This window comes from Armigeres subalbatus, chromosome 2 (assembly GCF_024139115.2).
Source record: "Armigeres subalbatus isolate Guangzhou_Male chromosome 2, GZ_Asu_2, whole genome shotgun sequence".
NCBI lineage: Eukaryota > Metazoa > Arthropoda > Insecta > Diptera > Culicidae > Armigeres > Armigeres subalbatus.
In genome coordinates, this window is record NC_085140.1 from 446,821,684 (window position 1) to 446,841,750 (window position 20,067).

General features: G+C 41.1%; 1 protein-coding gene across 3 annotated transcripts in view; it reads left to right on the forward strand.

The window, feature by feature from the left end:
- Positions 1-19,510, forward strand: part of LOC134218147 (ankyrin repeat domain-containing protein 29) — a 655,185-nt gene extending 635,675 nt beyond the window's left edge. For all 3 annotated transcript variants that reach the window (XM_062697027.1, XM_062697026.1, XM_062697025.1), the window contains 5 exons: positions 3,042-3,140; positions 3,943-4,041; positions 4,442-4,540; positions 17,192-17,389; positions 17,468-19,510. In XM_062697027.1, the coding sequence (XP_062553011.1) occupies positions 3,042-3,140; positions 3,943-4,041; positions 4,442-4,540; positions 17,192-17,389; positions 17,468-17,854 (882 nt within the window). In that variant the 3' untranslated portion in view covers positions 17,855-19,510. The remainder of the gene's footprint in view (positions 1-3,041; positions 3,141-3,942; positions 4,042-4,441; positions 4,541-17,191; positions 17,390-17,467) is intronic.
- The last annotated feature ends 557 nt before the right edge of the window (positions 19,511-20,067 follow it).

Genomic DNA, 20,067 nt, shown 5'->3' on the forward strand with positions numbered 1-20,067 from the left:
ACCTATAACTTCTAACTATATCGTGCATGTACATAACTGTTTCTAACAACATCGAGTTAGCAAGGTGAAGATGCATTGGAAAATTACTTCGATTAAGCGAAAATATCGAGTTAGGGAGCTTCGAGTTACGGAGAGTTCACTGTAAATAGGATGGTATCTTCGGCTTGAATCAACATTTCGAAAGTAAATGTAGTGAGGTATCTACTAAAATTTTGTTTTTAGGAAAAATTTGAGAAACCATCAGGGCTCCCGATTGAAGCGATTTGAATAGGATTAGTAGGTCTTCCAGTTTCCTGTTGTTAGCTTTCAGTGGAAAAAGAGCTGACTTTTAACTAAGCTGACTAAAAGTTGCTATGGAATGTGTAAATTAGACTTACCCAGGATAGGGACATTAGTTGTCGAATTCTCCGGGGCACCCCCAAGGATTGTCCCTTTGGGTGAGATATTAATCTTTGAAAATTTCAGATCAATCGCTTGTTGCATAAGCTGGCACAGCTTATTTGAAGTTTGCATGAGGGTTTCAGCTTAAATACATATGAAAATACACCTCCGTCACTCTTTCGTTCGCTCAGAATTGCAGCAAAGGTAGTTGATATGTTGAAGATGTGCAACAAGCGATTGATCTGAAATTTTCTGATATTTATTTTCTCACCCAAAGGGACAATCCTGGGGCTGCCCCGTAGAACTCGACAACTTTTTTTCTCCCCAGGGTCAGTCTAGTGCTAATGAATCGTTTGTTTGAGAAGGTGCAAATGTGACATCTTCGTTAAAAATGAATTCTCATGCAAAAATACGTAGTCTGGTAAGAAAAACTCGAAACAATAACCTTCGTTAAGAAAGAACATTAAACATGTTCATACACTTTGAAGTGCAATTGTAGAGTATTGCAGTTCGAAAAAATGGAGGATTCGGCACTTTTTTTTAACAGTTTTCTCAAAATATGGATAGAAGGACTTGCTTCTCAAGCAAAAGATTCAATTGTTCGGCTCTGTAGTTTTTCGCTAGTATTTTCAAATATTACGTAAAGTTTAAAGTTGATTGCCACTTGGCCATACACGAATCTTCTTCTGGTAGGAGATATTCTGTTAGTCCCGTGGATCATGCTTATGAAACTACCACACCAATTCATGGCCCTTCATATGGGAGTGTGATGAAGTGCAAACAATAATATCAACAGGATTGAATCATTCGTTAGGTATAATCAGTGTCTATTTAGTTGACGAAATTGATCAAGGTGATTAAATTAACCATCAGCAAAGTAATGAGGGAGTTCGGGGGCCGTTTGTCGAAAGCCTCTGGGGCATCCCGACTCGATAGCAATGTTGTACGACAATTCGCATGGCAAGATTGTTTCGATAGCTGAATCGAGGAAAAAAGAAAGCCAGGAGCTGCAGCGAGGATAATATTTTGACCAACTGTTCAGCAAGATAGCATCTCCATGAAGAATTAGAAATTTTCCATAAAAAAATAGGAAACTGTCAATTAAGAAATCACGGTATGAGCAATGAATAAGTATAAAATTTCCATAATGCAAAATTTCCAAAAGCAATTATTCAACTATATTTTGTATAAACAAGACATCACAATGCTCTACGAAAAAATACAATATTTCCATAAGTAAATCATGAATAACAATTACAAAATTTTCCACAAACTTTTTTTTCTCCATAAAAAATTAAAAACTTTCCTCAAAATAATCAGTAGAGGCCAATAAAAAATGAGAAAATCCCATAAAAAATAAAAAAAAATATATAATATTATAAAAAATAAAAATCAATATTAAATAAAAATCAATATAAATGATAAAATATTCCATGAACTTTAAACGCTTTTAAAGATGGAGTTATCTATGAAAAAAATTGTCAGTTTTATTGCTTTTTATATTTCTTCAGTGCTTTTATTTATTTTTTCTTGAAAAGTTTTTTTTTTCAATTTTTTTTTAATGGAAATTTTGTATTTTTTTTCGTGGAACATTTTGATATTTTCATGGAAAATTCTACTTTCATAATCATAATTTTTGCTTTTAAAAGAGCTTTGTCGAAAATTCTCAATTTATTGCTCATACTCTGATTTCTTGATAGGTAATTTCCTATTTTTTATGGAAAATTTCTATTTTAGTCGCAAACAAGCTGGGGCAGCGAGTGGTGACTGCAATCATGCATCGAGCTAAGAATTAAATCGTACCGTCGACTTACAAGAAGGGGACTTTAGTTTGCGAGTAACAAAACAAGTCGACTAAAACACGATCGCGGAAGCTGTACACGATGATGCTGATAAAGGTTGGTTGCCTGATATAATCCGACGGTTAACAAATTTTGGTCAAAGTCTGAAAAGAATTAGCTGTGTTTTAGAATAATATTATTTTAGAAAATATATTTTTATCAATAAACACATTGACAGATTCACATATATTTTTGTTTTGAAATTTTAATGTAAACACCCTTAAACCAAAAGGATATGGCAACGATTGATCTTCGACGCACACAAATTTGTTCTACATTTCTGCGCAACAATATTCGGTTAAAACGATGAATAAGTTGTTATTCGCACTTTTCAATCTTTATGATCTTAGTGTTCACCTCCTCCTGCAGAAGCCACCTCGACACTATGGTGACATCATATTGCTACCAACGTGACCCTTCCCACCGTAGGCGTACCTTCGCATCAGCAACGAAGCACTGTGTCGAACGTTTTGTGTGCACTACTTGAATTATTTAAAATGTTTAATGGGTGCCCCTCCCGGGTTCGTCATATTTTCAACTTCAGCAGCGTCGTTGGTCGGCCACCATCAGCCACGCGGCAAGAAGCCTCCCTGCTGCTACTGTAACTGCTACTGCAGCTCCGGTTCCTCGGCTCGTGTTTGTCAAGCATTGGGAATTTAGCTACGTAATTTAATTCGAATGTACTTGGCTCGCTGAAGATTTCCACTCTGCAGGCCCGAAAATCGTCGCCACTGAGGGCGCATTCTAGTAGCGAAATAAGAGAGTGTTGGCATATTGCTAAAGAAATTTCAAAAAGTTTTTTTTTTCTTTTTCTTACAGGACTACACAACGCCACTAATTTTGGCTGCTGCAGGAGGACACACCGCCTGCGTTATAGAACTGCTGGAGCAAGGAGCGGATCCCAATGCAAGACGAGTTGTAAGTACAAGGCAAAGCAGTTTCCTGGAAATATTTAGGGCAACATCATAAGGCATTTAGGCAGTACCCGCATTAAGTCGACAGGAGCTTATACCTGGCGTTTTTTGGGGTGATGCAGTGCAATGGGAGAAACAAAATTTCAAATTGTCTAAATTAGCTACAGTACTCGAGTGGACCCTCGAGTTCGAGTGGGTACCAGCTTCGGGGCAGCGTAATTCGTTGAATGCTTGTATCGCATGAATAATTCATCGTCATCATCAGCCAGCGGTTTGCGGAATCGGTGCATTTGATTTCGGGAAATTTAATTTCCATTACACATGCCGTTAAGTACTCTGGATGGATGATGTTTGTGCTTCAGAAGTTGATGGCTTTATCATTGATGCTGTCTTCCACGCTGAGCTTTATTATATATTCTGTCTCTTTTGCCTGAGCGTATCATTCTCAATAAAGAATACGCTTTCGGAATAATTGAAATAACCCAAATTTGCATGTTTGAAATTTGTTTATCTTCTATAACATATTTTCGTAAAAAAAATTGTATACTAGCAATTCTGCAAATTGGTTTTAAAGGAGTTTAGATCTATGATGAATGAATTTCTTGTGTCTGTATGAAAATAAATTAAACCTGAAAATGAATTCAAGCATGAACCTATCTTTATGACCATAATTGGTTTGTCATAAAGAGTAGAAAGACAGTACAAAACTTTGTATTTAGTTTAATTTTTTATTTGGTAATGAAGAGTGATAAAAATGTTTGAACAGTTAGATATATTCTACAGCTTCTCATATCTAATATTTTCAGACTGGAACAACGGCTCTTTTCTTCGCCGCCCAGGGCGGCTTTGTCGACGTCGCCAGGATATTGCTGAAGTCCGGTGCACCAGTGGACTGCTCCTCGGTTGTAAGTATAAGTAGCCAGCCAATCAGCCTTTCTATTCTTATTCATCAACTGCAGTAGAAGCAATTCGCCAACCTGTCAATCGGATTTTTTTCAATTTCTGCTAGACTAATACCTCGCAGCGGGTAGGTTCGCTTCTAATGCACTTTTTCCCTGGGGTCCGTGCTGGCTTCATTCAAACGATGTCATTCTCATCGCTCCTTGGCATTATAGCGTTGTTCCATCATCCATTAGTTGTCGTTGGTGTCCACGCCACGGTGCGCTCCCAGAACATTGTGTAAATGAATATTTTTTAATTAAATCCTTTTTTCTTTTCCTTCTTTGCTGTTGCTGCTGCGTTGCCGGTCTTCTCACACCTTCCGGGACTTTTGGCGTTATGAAATTTCCGGCGCTCGTTCGGAAGGACGGTGGTACGCCACTGTTCGTCGCCTGTCAGGGCGGTCACGAGAACATGGTTAGCGAGTTGCTCAGCTACGGGGCCAACGTTCATGCCTGCATGAAGGTGAGTGTTTTAAATTAGTTTCTATTATTTTACTGATTTATTAATAAACGCTGGAAAAATCACAGTTTGACGTTATGGAAACTTGTGAAGAAAAATATCTGGAAGCTTTTGTTTGATTTTACATTTCTTTCAGTTTGGATCGTGATTGATAATCAGCAGATTTCACTGAATCAATGGGTATCAATCGCATCGCCTTTTTGAAATAAAATGAAAAATAATAGATCTACTATTATTCTTCCTTTTCCTTCCACTTTTTGAGTTTGTCATATTTTATACCATAACACTGAAGAAGTTTTCAAGGAGGAGACGAACTGATCGTCGTAGAATTATACTGCCTCTAACCGCAAATCGAGCACATCTGTATATGAACACCCATATACAGATGTGCTCGACTTGCGATTAGCGGCAGTATAATTATATGCAAAATATAATGGATTATATTTTTTTTTAAATAAAGTTTGAGATTATTTACTAATAAATAAGCTATTCTAGGTGTTTTGCTAGATATGTACACCATTTTATTATGACAAACTCTATTCAATATCAGATTCAGTTTGGAAAATGCAATAAACTTCCAATGTTTTGTTCCTGACAAGGCAAATTCTAAGATGACAACATTATCTAGAATACGAAGGAAATGTACGCAGCCTCGAGGGCCATGTCACGCCGTCTAAGAAAGGGTTCATTATCAGCTCTTTTAAACAACACCGGCTTCTTCCGCAAGATGGTAGTTCTATTTCATCCCTCCTTGGCACGTGTGCATGTCCATACGAAGAAAAGTTGCAAATGATGTTGGGGGAGGAGCTCGATGATTGAGTTGTGATTGAAAAGTTCATCAAGCTGGTAAAAATTTCATTTTTATTGAACGGATGTTTGCGGATGACAGCTCGCTCGATATGCAATCAACTGCGGGAGATAATTTTACGGGATGGTAAGAGTGGTTAATGGGGTAGTCGATGTTAAAACGTACGATTTAATTTTATTTTAGAATAGTTGAATCCGCCATGGGTACACAAATGCAATGCCTGTAAATTCTTTTTGGTAATAGTGTTATAATATGTTCTTCATACTCAATGCTTTTCACTTGAAACGAAAGCTATTTACATTTAACAACGGTATTTTATTTGCAACTTTCTTTCAAACTGATTTCAAAGAGGCTCGACTTGAAACACTCGTTTTGAGAACGATCGTGCGATCTGCCGAAATATTGTGTTCCGCATTACGTCGTTCAAAAGAAATATTTAGCCGCTTACCAAGGCGATTTATAATATATTTCCTTCCCAGCTAACATACTATTCCTTTCCAATTCGCACATGGAGATGCAGAGGATTCCTCGGTCTCTTGTAGCAATGAGTGTCGAACTAATTTTCCTCCCCTTATCCTAATTGACTGTGAGGACGTGGCCGGCATCGTTATTGGTCTTGAATTTAAGAAGCTGAGAAGCATGTACAGTGAGAAAAGCTTTCTAGCCCGAGAAAGCTATTCAATTGGTGAGCTGTGCATTATTTGTTGTTTCTCGGTCAATCACGACTAGCAACTACGACGGGTACAGTCAATCAAACAAGCTAAGCTCGACTTGAAATACTCGTTTGGGCGAACCAATAGTTAAACTATGATGTTCATTTTATATTAACACACAAGGATACCTAGTTTCGCATAAAAAAACAGTTACACAATCGTGCAGAAAATGGTTGTAACCGGATTGCATTATGGGCTCAAAACTTATGGCCAAAATACATTTTTTTTAAAACGCAAAACCAGTGCAGAAAACTCACTCATTTTTCGGGCACTTATCCTTAACCAATTTGGTCGCAACAAGTTGCATTCAACGAGGAATCCTGTCCCATTGTTTCCTATTGAAAATCGGCCGGATCGCACTATGGGCTCAAAACTTATGGCCAAAATACAATTTTTTACAACCAAAACCCGTTTACATTTTTCGGACACTTTTCCTTAACCGATTTGCTCGCGACAAATTGCATTCGATGGAGAATCCTGTCTTATTGTGTCCTATCAAAAATCGGCTTGATCGCACTATTGGCTTGATGTTTTGCCTCCACGTATACTAAATGTACCGAAAGGCTATAATTGATTAAGCCCCTCCGTAACTCTTGTTGAATTTTAAATCTGTGGACATATGTACTTCAGGACACTCCTCACGGAATCCATGTTTCAAAGTGCTCGCGTTTTCGGGGACACACGATTTGATTTGGAGGCGGCGCACAACTGTCATTTTTGTTGACTTAACTTTGCTGCGTCGCAGCATGCGTGAAATACTAAAAATGACAGTTGTGCGTTGCTTCCGTATCGAGTGATGTGCCCCCGAAAACGCGAGCACTTTTAACTTGGATTCCATGAGGAGTGACCTTAAAACGTTAAAGCTATTCTTACAGTGACAATTTCTATTGATTTTCGATATTGTGTACGTATCTCGATCCTATTGATTTCTTGTTCTCGCCCATTTTAACCGCACAGTTTAATAAAGATCATAGGTATTCAGTAGTTTGGTTGACGGAACCGTGTGTAGATCTAATTAGACTTAAATCGGAGTACTCGCTAACTTTCATCTGCTCAGTTACTAAATTAAATTGTAAAGTTGTATTGCCGTATCTATTCCTCTCACGGATATTTTACTCAATTTCAGCCAAAAACGGGACTACTCATAGCTATGAGTAGTCCCACTTTTAACGAAAAGTGAGTAAAATTTCCGTGGGAATAAAAGAGACGGCAATACAATTTGACTCAGTCACTGAACAACTGAAAGTTAGAGTGTAGGCGATTATTATTCGACCTTCTAGAAACAAATTTTGGTGAGAGGTTGAGGGTGACGAGTTCTAAAGTATCTAGTCGCCCGATTAGGTTCCGGTTTAATCCACTTCTATCTACCACTAGTTCCCAGAGGCACGGCCACGTTGCGAGTCGTGGGTAGGACAAAAACTGGATTTTCAAATCTATACACTACTTTTATGGAATTTCAGCGACTCAAAGGTGAATTTTGTGGTGCCCAGTTTTCTCCGAAAGTGACCGTTGTGGATAGTGTCCGAACAATCCTTGTGTGACCCTAAAACCCGCCGGAAGCCACGATCCTGCCCTAACATCTTGGATATTCGGATATCTTCAAATAATTTAAAAAACTCCCTATGAATATTACAATAATTATTACATTTTTAGTGTTTATACAACATTTCTAACTGGCAGTTTTCGAAAGGAAAGTGTTGCGTACCATCTATGGTGGGTTGCAGATGGCGGACGGTACGTGGAGGAGGCGAATGAACCACGAGTTGCATCAGCTGTTGGGAGAACCATTCATCGTTCACACCGCGAAAATCGGAAGACTGCGGTGGGACGGGCACGTAGTCAGAATGTCGGACAGTAATCCGGTGAAAATGGTTCTCGACAACGATCCGACGGGAACAAGAAGGCGAGGTGCACAGCGGGCAAGGTGGATCGATCAGGTGGAGGACGACTTGCGGACCCTCCGCAGACTGCGTGGTTGGCGAAGTGCAGCCATGAACCGAGCTGAATGGAGAAGTCTTTTATGTGCAGCACAGGCCACTCCGGCCTTAGTCTGATGATAAATAAATAACAAAATTTCTAAAAAGCATGTCTTTAAACATTTTTACGAATTTCCAGAAGTTATTATGGATTCCTGTAAATTTTATAAAATATTGGATGATTTCTCAAGCAATTATCACTAGCTTTTAGGATTTCGAACCTTTAATAAAAATCTTCAGAAGTTTCACTACGATCTATCAGTAAAGCTTATGATCGTCCAAGAATCTCTAAGGATGTTCAGTGCTATTTACGGGTTTTCAAAAATCTCAAAAACAATGCTACTCCGACTTTCAAACCTTTTTTCTTCTAAACTCTCTTGCAAATGTAGGTATATTTGTGAATCCTACAGATTCCAATAAACTCTTTAAAGCTTTCAGAATTCTTCATATAGGCCTGCTACCAGACACCCGGATGTACTAGAATCATCATAAGCTGCTTCATATTCGCATATTTCTGCGATTGTTCTCTCATTTCCTTGTCTAGTTTCTCAACTTTTGGAGATGAGCTAAGCAGTCTAGTGACTACCGCTTCTGCCTTGTAGACAGGAGGTCTGACATAGACTTCATTACTTGTCTAAGTGAATCTTTGATCTAGGTATATTTCTGTTCATCTACGTTACCGAGTTAACGAAATCTCCTTTCCGTAGTATTGTGCGGATACAGAGGTTTTCTCGGTCTCTAGTAGCAACAATAATTACACACTAACATTTCATTCTTTTCCCAACTGACTGGAGCCGTATGAAGTAAATACCAACCTTTATTCATTTGGATCGTAGCGCAATTTACACCAGTTCTAACCAGTGACGGAGAAGCAAACATTGATAACTACAGTCATTCTTAGCAAACTTAAGCTAAGCTATATTCAACTTTTGATTAATTCACAGTCAGCCTGTCAATTCTTATAAAATTTCAGAAACTCTCTAAGCCTCCCCGAACTAGTAGAAATAATTATGTACTTCCAGAAAATTTTTCATCAATTTTATTGAAGAGCACATACCATTAGGAACTTCAAGACTTCTTGGAAAATCTCAATACATCATTGAGCACTTTTTGGAATGAAAAGAATTTCTCATAGACTCTGAGAAGCCTTTCGAAATAGATTTCTCCTTCACAATCCCTGGAAACCTCCACGATTGTCAGTTTAACCTCTGATAAAGTTTGAAACTTCTTAATGATATTTTTATAGATTTGATTATAGATTTATAGACATTGAAATAGTACTGAGATTAGATCTTGTTATCCATATGGTATGATCTTACCATAATCATGGGTAGGACAATGCTTTGACTGTCCTACCCAGGTATGCTCATGCGTAGGACATGCCCTACTTGTCCCACCCACTCCCGGCGCCACTGCTAGTTCCTAATGCGCAACCGTGCACAGGGTCTTGAGCTAGTTTGTCGTAGTTAGAATTATCGTCAAATGAATTAACTGAATTTTTTTACATTTTTTTCCGAAGGCCCAAAAGAAAGTTTGAATTAGATATGGTTTGTTTAAAAATTTATTTTACATGCAACGCTGATGCTATTAAACGAGGTTCTTTTGGTAGAAAATGTTCTATTCTTGTCTCTTTTCGTTTAAGTATTCTTGGTTTTCAAGCTTTAAAACGAGATACAATATGAAACGATAATATTATACATGAACTTTGACACCAAGAAAGCAGTATCTTGATCAAATGATAAAAAGCTCTATTTCTGGCTTCTATCAAAACTTCTGGTTGATTTTTTGTTCAAATAATTTTGCTTAAAATCAGATTATTTTTATTATTTTACATGGTATCAAAAATGAATATGTACCAGTGTCAATGATAATTTGATTTTTATCACGGCCCAATTTGCCTGCCGTATCCTAACGGAACTATCGATTCTATACTTTCGCATCTAATTCTATCATGAACATGTACATCTAAGTTTGGAAGAAAATATTAGCATTTCCATATCATGGATCTCACGGGCAGCAGGGACTATGTCCAAGGGCTTGACGATCCCTCCCCAGGCCATCTGCGAGTTGTGGGGCTTGCCTAGGATGTGGTGGGGTTTGACAGTGGGCCCTGTTAAACCTCTATAAAAAGCTGCATGTATCCGCAAGTAGGCCCCACCAAAGCGACCGTGTGCCGCTCAAAGCGCACAAGCCCAAGTCCTGGTGTTAGGTGGGACGCTAAACAGCCCTGACACGACGGCCCTCCGACGAGACAGGAGGTTTGCGCAGGCCCAATAAGCCGCCTAGAAAACCAATCATTACGAACAATATAAGAGATAATGCGACTCGATATAATCGGCAAAGACCTAGGCGACGAATACAGGATCACGATTGGAAGCTTGGAACATGGAATTGCAAGTCGCTAGGTTTCGCAGGTTGCGACAGGATGATCTACGATGAATTACATCCCCGCAACTTCGACGTCGTGGCGCTGCAGGAGATTTGCTGGACAGGACAGAAAGTGTGGAAAAGCGGGCATCGAGCGGCTACCTTCTACCAAAGCTGTGGCACCACCAACGAGCTGGGAACCGGCTTCATAGTGCTGGGTAAGATGCGCCAACGCGTGATTGGGTGGCAGCCAATCAACGCAAGGATGTGCAAGCTGAGGATTAAAGGCCGTTTCTTCAACTATAGCATCATCAACGTGCACTGCCCACACGAAGGGAGACCCGACGACGAGAAAGAAGCGTTCTACGTACAGCTGGAGCAGACATACGATGGATGCCCACTGCGAGACGTTAAAATCGTCATCGGTGACATGAACGCACAGGTAGGAAGGGAGGAAATGTATAGACCGGTCATCGGACCGGATAGTCTGCACACCGTATCGAATGACAACGGCCAACGATGCATAAACTTCGCAGCCTCCCGCGGAATGGTAGTCCGAAGCACCTTCTTTCCCCGCAAAAATATCCACAAGGCCACGTGGAGATCACCTAACCAAGAAACGGAAAACCAAATCGACCACGTTCTAATCGACGGTAAATTCTTCTCCGACATCACGAACGTCCGCACTTACCGCAGTGCGAATATTGAATCCGACCACTACCTCGTTGCAGTATGTCTGCGCTCAAAACTCTCGACGGTGTACAACACGCGTCGAAGTCGGACGCCGCGGCTTAACATTGGGCGGCTACAAGATGGTAGACTAGCCCAAGAATACGCGCAGCAGCTGGAAGTGGCACTTCCAACGGAAGAGCAGCTAGGCGCAGCGTCTCTTGAAGATGGCTGGAGAGATATTCGATCCGCCATTGGTAGCACCGCAACCGCTGCACTTGGCACGGTGCTCCCGGATCAGAGAAACGACTGGTATGACGGCGAATGTGAGCAGTTAGTGGAAGAGAAGAATGCAGCATGGGCGAGATTGCTGCAACACCGCACGAGGGCGAACGAGGCACGATATAAACAGGCGCGGAACAGACAAAACTCGATTTTCCGGAGGAAAAAGCGCCAGCAGGAAGATCGAGACCGTGAAGAAACGGAGCAACTGATCCGCGCTAATAACACACGAAAGTTCTATGAGAAGTTAAACCGTTCACGTAAGGGCCACGTGCCACAGCCTGATATGTGTAAGGACATAAACGGGAACCTTCTTACGAACGAGCGTGAGGTGATCCAAAGGTGGCGGCAGCACTACGAAGAACACCTGAATGGCGATGTGGCAGACGAAGATGGCGATATGGTGATGGACCTGGGAGAACGCGCGCAGGACATAATTCTACCGGCTCCGGATCTCCAGGAAATCCAGGAGGAGATTGGCCGGCTGAAGAACAACAAAGCCCCTGGGGTTGATCAACTACCAGGAGAGCTATTTAAACACGGTGGTGAGGCACTGGCTAGAGCGCTGCACTGGGTCATTACCAAGATTTGGGAGGAGGAAGTTTTGCCGCAGGAGTGGATAGAAGGTGTCGTGTGTCCCATCTACAAAAAGGGCGATAAGCTGGATTGTAGCAACTACCGCGCAATCACATTGCTGAACGCCGCCTACAAGGTACTCTCCCAAATTTTATGCCGTCGACTAGCACCAACTGCAAGGGAGTTCGTGGGGCAGTACCAGGCGGGTTTTATGGGCGAACGTTCCACCACAGACCAGGTGTTCGCCATTCGCCAAGTACTGCAGAAATGTCGCGAATACAACGTGCCCACACATCATCTATTCATCGACTTCAAAGCCGCATATGATACAATCGATCGAGACCAGCTATGGCAGCTAATGCACGAACACGGATTTCCGGATAAACTGACACGGTTAATCAAAGCGACGATGGATCGGGTGATGTGCGTAGTTCGAGTTTCAGGGGCATTCTCGAGTCCCTTCGAAACGCGCAGAGGGTTACGGCAAGGTGATGGCCTTTCGTGTCTGCTATTCAACATCGCTTTGGAAGGGGTAATACGAAGAGCAGGGATTAACACGAGTGGTACAATTTTCAATAAGTCCGTCCAGCTATTTGGCTTCGCCGACGACATAGATATTATGGCACGTAACTTTGAGAGGATGGAGAAAGCCTACATCAGACTGAAGAGGGAAGCAAAGCGGATTGGACTAGTCATTAACACGTCGAAGACAAAGTACATGATAGGAAGAGGTTCAAGAGAAGACCATGTGAGCCACCCACCGCGAGTTTGCATCGGTGGTGACGAAATCGAGGTGGTAGAAGAATTTGTGTACTTGAGCTCACTGGTGACTGCCGAAAATGATACCAGCAGAAGAATTCGGAGACGCATAGTGGCTGGAAATCGTACGTATTTTGGACTCCGCAAGACGCTCCGATCGTATAGAGTTCGCCGCCGTACCAAACTGACAATCTACAAAACGCTTATTAGACCGGTAGTTCTCTACAGACACGAGACCTGGACGATGCTCGTGGAGGACCAACGTGCACTGGGAGTTTTGTAACGAGCCAATAGTAGCTCGAATAAATCCATCCAATCAAGATTCAAAATTATATCGTCATCAACAGCGAATCAGTAACATCACCGGCAAAATTAAATTGTAGCCAATCAGATTTGTTTGCTAGGTATAAATCATTCTGGTCCCCGCGCAAAAGTATAAAAGTAGGGACCCAACACGTGCAAAAGCATCAGTATCGCTATATTCGTTGGACAGTAAAATCAAAAACCATAAAGCAGAGAGAGATTCCCAATCCTATCCCAACCACTACCAGCGAACCGAGGAGCAAAGCCCCAACGAGGAAGCCCTGTCGTGCCAGACAATCGTACCCACGACTGCGTGACGCACGAGGTACCTGGTTGCCGGTACTCACGCTCAAGAGTACGCGGCCGCATTACGTTATTCCAATCGATTCTCGACTGCCGGTCTGCCGTATCTGCCCCGGCCTTTGTTCAAAGGTGCGCGGGTTGTCATCACAGTGGCTTTGGCAGCTCCAGTGGTTCTGCGGTAAACCAATCGCAATTATCATTGCGCGAAATAATCAAAAGGCATTTCTGAATGCAATTAGAATAATTTTCAGAAAGAGTTAATTTTCCCCTCCTGTCTTTTGATAGGTCTCCTCTGCATGTGAATAAGTCCAACAAATTTCATTGTTACAACACAGTAATTAGTTGTAATTAGTGTTTGTGATTATCAGTACAACCGACGTAAGCAGTGAATTGATAATAGTTGTTATCATTGAGTGATCGCTCCTTTTTGCAACAGCACCAACAACGGTGGTCGGTTTGTCGGAGCTTCGTGCTGCATCCAACCAACAGGCGTTCCCAACCAGTGACCCAGCAGCTACGTGGGAATTGGTGTGGCTTTGGCCGAAGAGTAATAAGTGTGCACACTTCAGTAATGATGCTATTTTTTTGTAATTGCGCGTGAGTAAGTTAAGAAGAACATTAGGGTAAGTCAAAAATTCCCGATACGGCCGTTTTTTGAAGACTTAGTAAAACTGTATCAAAATGGATTTGATTGGTATTTTTTTAGTAAATAGTTTTAAAATGAGTGAGATTGTATTATTTGTTTTTGAATTTTGATTGATTTCCTATTAATTGCTGTGCGATTCCACGACTAGCCGCAGAGCTAAAACCGGGCAACCATTAGAGAAAGTGAGGTTTTGCATCAGGTTTCGGCCTGATTGGCGCTAAAGCAAAACTTTTGGCAACGGAATCAATCTAGATTCGTGTCGTTGGATATTTTGTTGTCCCTAATTTGTGGTCCACCAAGTAAAAACGTTACAGTTTTCGAAAGGAAAGTGTTGCGTACCATCTATGGTGGGGTGCAGATGGCGGACGGTACGTGGAGGAGGCGAATGAACCACGAGTTGCATCAGCTGCTGGGAGAACCATCCATCGTTCACACCGCGAAAATCGGACGATTGCGATGGGCCGGGCACGTAGCCAGAATGTCGGACAGTAACCCGGTGAAAATGGTTCTCGACAACGATCCAACGGGCACAAGAAGGCGAGGCGCGCAGCGGGCAAGGTGGATTGATCAGGTGGAAGATGACTTGCGGACTCTCCGTAGATTGCGTGGTTGGGGAAGTGTAGCCATGGACCGAGCCGAATGGAGAAGACTCTTATAGAAGTACCGCACAGGCCACTTCGGCCTTAGTCTGAATAAATAAATAATAATAACTAGACTGTGTCAATTACAGAGGGATCATCCTTCTGAAGTCGGCGTACAACATTCTGTCGCATATTTTGTTTAACACACTGAAACCGCTTGATGAGCCCTATTCTGACCAATAACAGGCAGGTTTTCATGAGGGCCAATCAACGACGGATCAGATGTTCAGCCTGCGGATGAGCTTTGATAAATTCCGTGAGTACAACTTGCAGACTTACCGTCTGTCCATTGATTTCAAAACAGCGCACACTAAATAGAAATGAGCTGTGGCAGATAATGATTCAACATGATTATCCGATGAAACTTATTTGTGTAACGAAGTGTTAACCTAGTTTGTTACCTTGAAGCAGGATTATGCACTATCGAATTTATTGTTCATTATTGCACTCGAGAGCGCAATTATGAGATCTGGCATGCAGAACATCTACCTCATTAGAATCGATCGCAGGAGGGAAGTAGTGAAGGCATTTTGTCCACTAAATAGGGAGACGGCGACGATAGACAACACATAATTAACCCCAGAAATTGCTCTGAAAATTCTCCCAAGAATTGCTTCGAGAATTTTCCAGAAATTTGTATGGAAACTCGTCCAGGAATGTTTTCTGGAAACTCGTCCGGAAATTATCCCAGGAATTCCTCAAAAATTCTTCTAGGAATTTCTCTGAAAATCACTCATTATTGTTTTTGGAAATCACCCCCTCTCTCCACCAGAGTGCTTCGGAACAGAAATGCCCCCAGAATGCTTTTTAAAAATTCCCCCAAAATTCTTCCGAAAAATTTCATTCGGAATCCTTTCGAAATTTTTCCAAAAATATGTCCGAAAATTCATTCAGGAATTGTTTTGAAAATATTCCTATTAGTTCCTCTGGAAAATTAAATTTTTCCAGAATTTCACCGCAAATTACCCCTTATAACTGCATGTTTGTCCCATCTTTGCAGTAATAGTTAAACAATTACTTAATTAAAATATAGTTAACATAATGTTCATAGAGATTATTCAGCCGTTACTCAAAGTGTGGAAACAAACTGCCAATATCAAAACAAACTGGTATGGTATTGGCCGTGAAGATCCACTTCATGGCTTGTTGTTTTGATAACAGTTCATTTTTTTATATTGTTTCTCACTTCCATTCTCCTAAGAACTTGAGTCTGTTTTTTTTTGCTTTCGCAATTTCCGTCTGTTTTCGTTTTGGTGCCCAGTTGGTTCCACGCCCATCGACCATTTTCGCTTGGGTCGTCTCTTGTATAGACAATCGTTCGCTTTTTCTCGCTTCCATGCTTTCGCACTCACTCCCAAACGTTCCGTAGTTGGCCCCCCTCATCATAATCAACGGAACGAGGTACAACGATCAACTGGGACGGCTGCAGCGGTTCGTGTAGAAGTGATTTTAAAGTGATAGGTATTTAGTTTCAATAAGTTTTTTGCCCGGCTCTTGTGCCTTCTTCTTCGGAGCTGTGCAGTATTAGTATGTTTCGATTGCTACTTCTTCGAGGAGTAAAAATGAAAAACACTTTTCAAGCTACTGTGTTTATTGTTTTAAAAACATGATTAAGTTGCTTGCGTGAATCACAGCAAGCGGGGAAGAAGTTTTGATTGATTGATTCAACTAGCAGACCATTACATGTCCCCTTGTCTTATAAGTTTGGCAGCAAATCACTTCTCATTCGGCTCTTATTCTTTATAGACGACATTAACTTACATGAGCATAATGAAATGACGATAAATGATGCATGCAGACAATTTAGATTTAATGAATTTTTTGCTTAATAGGTCGTAAAGAGTGCGATACATGCCTCAGGCCGTCCAATGCCTTCACCACGTTCCATTCTTCGGGAACAAAGTGACAGAATATGGCTAACCAGGAATGCAGTCCCACCGACCAAGCGATCACAAAAGAGGAGTGTTGAAGTCCCATCGTTTTGCGAAAAATTACGCTTCAGTGGTTTTTCCTTTTCGCCTATTCGTGCTTCAAAATGCCAACTTGGTCGTGTATTTTCGAGCGTGAATCTTTCTTTCAGGGTTTCAGTTGCACTGCCAAGCTGCGGTTCCAGAGCAATTTTTCCATATTGGGGCTTGACCTGAATGGGTTAAGTAACGAAGCGATGCTTCTCGATATATGCGACCACACCGACAACCACCACCCTTAGGCAGAGGGATGGTGGAGAATGTCGGGGAGTGGTATAACGCCACTTGGAGATGAGTTGAGGCCTTCCGCGAATTGGCTACTGCATGGATTGGATGATTGAAGACATTTTCAAATGTGTCTTGAGCTGTGAACTGTTGGAAAGTTGAAGCAGAAAGTGACAGCATTTCTGGTCGTTTGAGCGATAAATTACTCGATTAAAGCGTTTGAAGTGACAACCGTTGTCCTTTTACATGATATAATGCGATACGACAAACAGAAGCTGACGTAATATCAATAGTATATAATATTCAATACTATTTTTTATTATTTCTTTCATTATCCATATTAAACTCATTAAATAATTATTATTTAAGCCGCATTATTCGGATATTCCTTTAACAATGCATACCTTTCCTTTCTACAGGATCGAGCAACGCCACTCTTTATCGCGGCCCAAAATGGCCACAATGCAGTTTTGAAGCTTCTGTTGGCCGCCGGTGCTCACCCGGACACCCCCCGAAACGACGGAGCCACGCCGCTATGGATTGCCTCTCAGATGGGTCACGACCACATCGTTAAAATGCTCCTCCTGCATGGCGCCTGTGTGGATGCTGTTCGTTGCGTAAGTACCTCAGAAACTATCGATTCCGCTCTCCCTTGTTCACTCATTTATCATAACAATGGATCCTTCTGTATCCAGGATGGTGCCACGGCACTCTTCAAAGCCGCCCACAAGGGACACAGTTCGGTGGTCCACGAGCTGCTAAAATATCGTCCCAATCTCGGTTTGATTCCGAACGGTGAGTCCGCACTGCACGCAGCCGCCCTGTTCGGTCATCTGCCGATCGTGAAGCAACTGATTGCTGCCGGCGCTGAAGTTTCCCTCAAAAACCAAGAAGGGCTATCACCTCTACAGATCGCCCGTCAGCAAAAGTATCACTCCGTCTATCAGTATCTGAAGGAGCGCGAGCACTACCTGCGTCATCAGAGCGCCGCCGTGGGTGGCGGCGGTGGAAAGGGGCTTGTTACTGCTGTCTCGAGCACGGGAAAAACAAGCGGAAGTAGCGTGGTCGCGATCACAAGCTAGGCGAGGGAGTCCGTTGCCGAAAGTGGCAACAGTAATAACAATAACAACAACAATGCTAGTTGAGAAAAGTAAAATTTGTTAATTTTGGAGTTTGTTATTAGTGCAATCCGTCTGCCTGGTCCCGGTCCAGCCGTCATCGCTGTTCAGCCCAGTCAGTCTCACGAGTCGAAATAATGTCGTTAAAGCGGTTTATAACGTGTTTTCTAAGATTGTTTGCCTTTCTCGATCGCCACGCATGTTTCGCTTTGCCATTGTGCTGCTACAGTTTGTAGATGATCGTCGTTGTGTATAATTTATTCAGTGCAACAGATTAGAAATTAGACTAACAAATTAGAGATGTATAGCGGTGAAACAAAAAAAATATACGCGGAGGAATTTCTTTCGCATCAGGCTCTGTGTGTGTCATGATTGAGATGTGGCACAAAGTGGAGATTTGTTTTTTTGCTCAAATCAAATCAATAATAAGCCAAGTGCTGCTATAGACATAATCTTAGACTTTGGCAGATTAGGTTAGATCGTTGGTATAGACGCAAAAGAGAAAACGGCTGTCGGTGTACGAAGGCTGCAGCCACCGGTTGGTATCATTGATGAAAGTTATGAAGCGTGTGGGTAAAATACAATCGAGAAATATTGAAGTGAAATCATAATCTTAATCAAATGTCAAAACATTTAATTATTGATTAACAAATGAGATGCAAGGGCAGATCGTTAATTTGTCAGTGAACGTGGGCATTTGTCAATGAGAGAAATCAGGATGGTATGTACTTGGGCATAGAAAAATGGTTTGGATTTGGTTTGATTTCCGGGACTATGATAGACAATACTTCGAATAAATTTAATATGGATTTTACCGTACCACTCACAAATTAGCTTACGCTTTAGGGGTAGGGAAGGAGTCAAGTCAAGCTTTACGATTCATACAAAACAAAAACGATCCGTATAAAAGCGTTACGAGGGGGTGGAGAGGGTCTAAAATGGTCAATTTGTTTGTTACGTAATTTGTGAACTGCCCCTAATTTGTGAAAAATTATTGAAGATTTTGATTTGCGCTTTATTTTTTTTTTCAACGCCTTATTGGGAAGTATTATTTCAATGAATCTTAATAGCAAATCTGAAGAAAACGGGTACGCTAAAACTCTTCGGATTAACGACTAGAACAGCTTTTGTTTGACAAAATTCCGTTCAAAATGATGAAAAATCAAATCAACTGGGGGGCTAGGGGGGTGCTATAGCCCTATGGTTCCATGCTGATGCAATGCTGATTGAAATAATAGAAGCAACAGACTTAGAAAACAAATAAAATTTCTAAAATTTTGATTGGATAAAGAAAGTTCTAATGGCATACTGAACTGTCTATATGGTCTTAATAATGACACAGGATAAATATTGACACAGACAAATTGTTTAAGAAACACAGGATGCTTAGCTTATCGGTATATTTCTTAAAAATCCTGATTTAAAATTGGTTTTCTCAGCAAGTATTTAATCTTTAAATATTTTAAAGTTTTCACACAGTTTTGCGAGTATATTTAATTAAACCTAGCGTGTTCATAGTTCTTAAAGATGCATGGCCTTTCTGAAAGAATTATCAAGAGAATCCTTCCAAAAAAGAGAGCCAAATACTGCGTATCATATGTCTTTATCGCTCCAGATATTTAGAAAGCATTTCTTTCTGTAGCTTTGAATGGTAATTTGTTGGATTTTTCTGCTATTTCCAGAAAATCAATTAAGAGATTCCAGAAAGGCAAAATCTTGAGTTTTCAAGAAGAGGTAACAAAAATTTAATTAGAAAGTAATTGAAATTCTTTCGGATGGATAAAACTCCACAGGCGTCTTACTACCCAACAAACAATTTAAGTTGAATAAGCTAGTGTTTTAGCTGAACAAGCCAAATTGTGGCGAAATAAGCTCTTTATCAGCCTTCAATGCTTGTTGGGTAAGCTTATATTTCTTTTTAATCGCATAAAGGTTTTCTGGAATCTAACGACAGAAAATTCGTCACTCATACTCAACCTCCTGTGAAATGATGGTTCTGAGACGAACCGACAATGCGCCTTTCCAATCACAGGCAAAATCATAATTTTGAAGGAATTTTTTTTTATCTACTCTAACATCCACGTCAGATGATTTGCCATCCATGGAGAAAAAAACTTCTGCAGCGTCGCCAAGGCGATTATGATTTGCACTTTGGAGTATGTTCGTCTCGGCTCAAC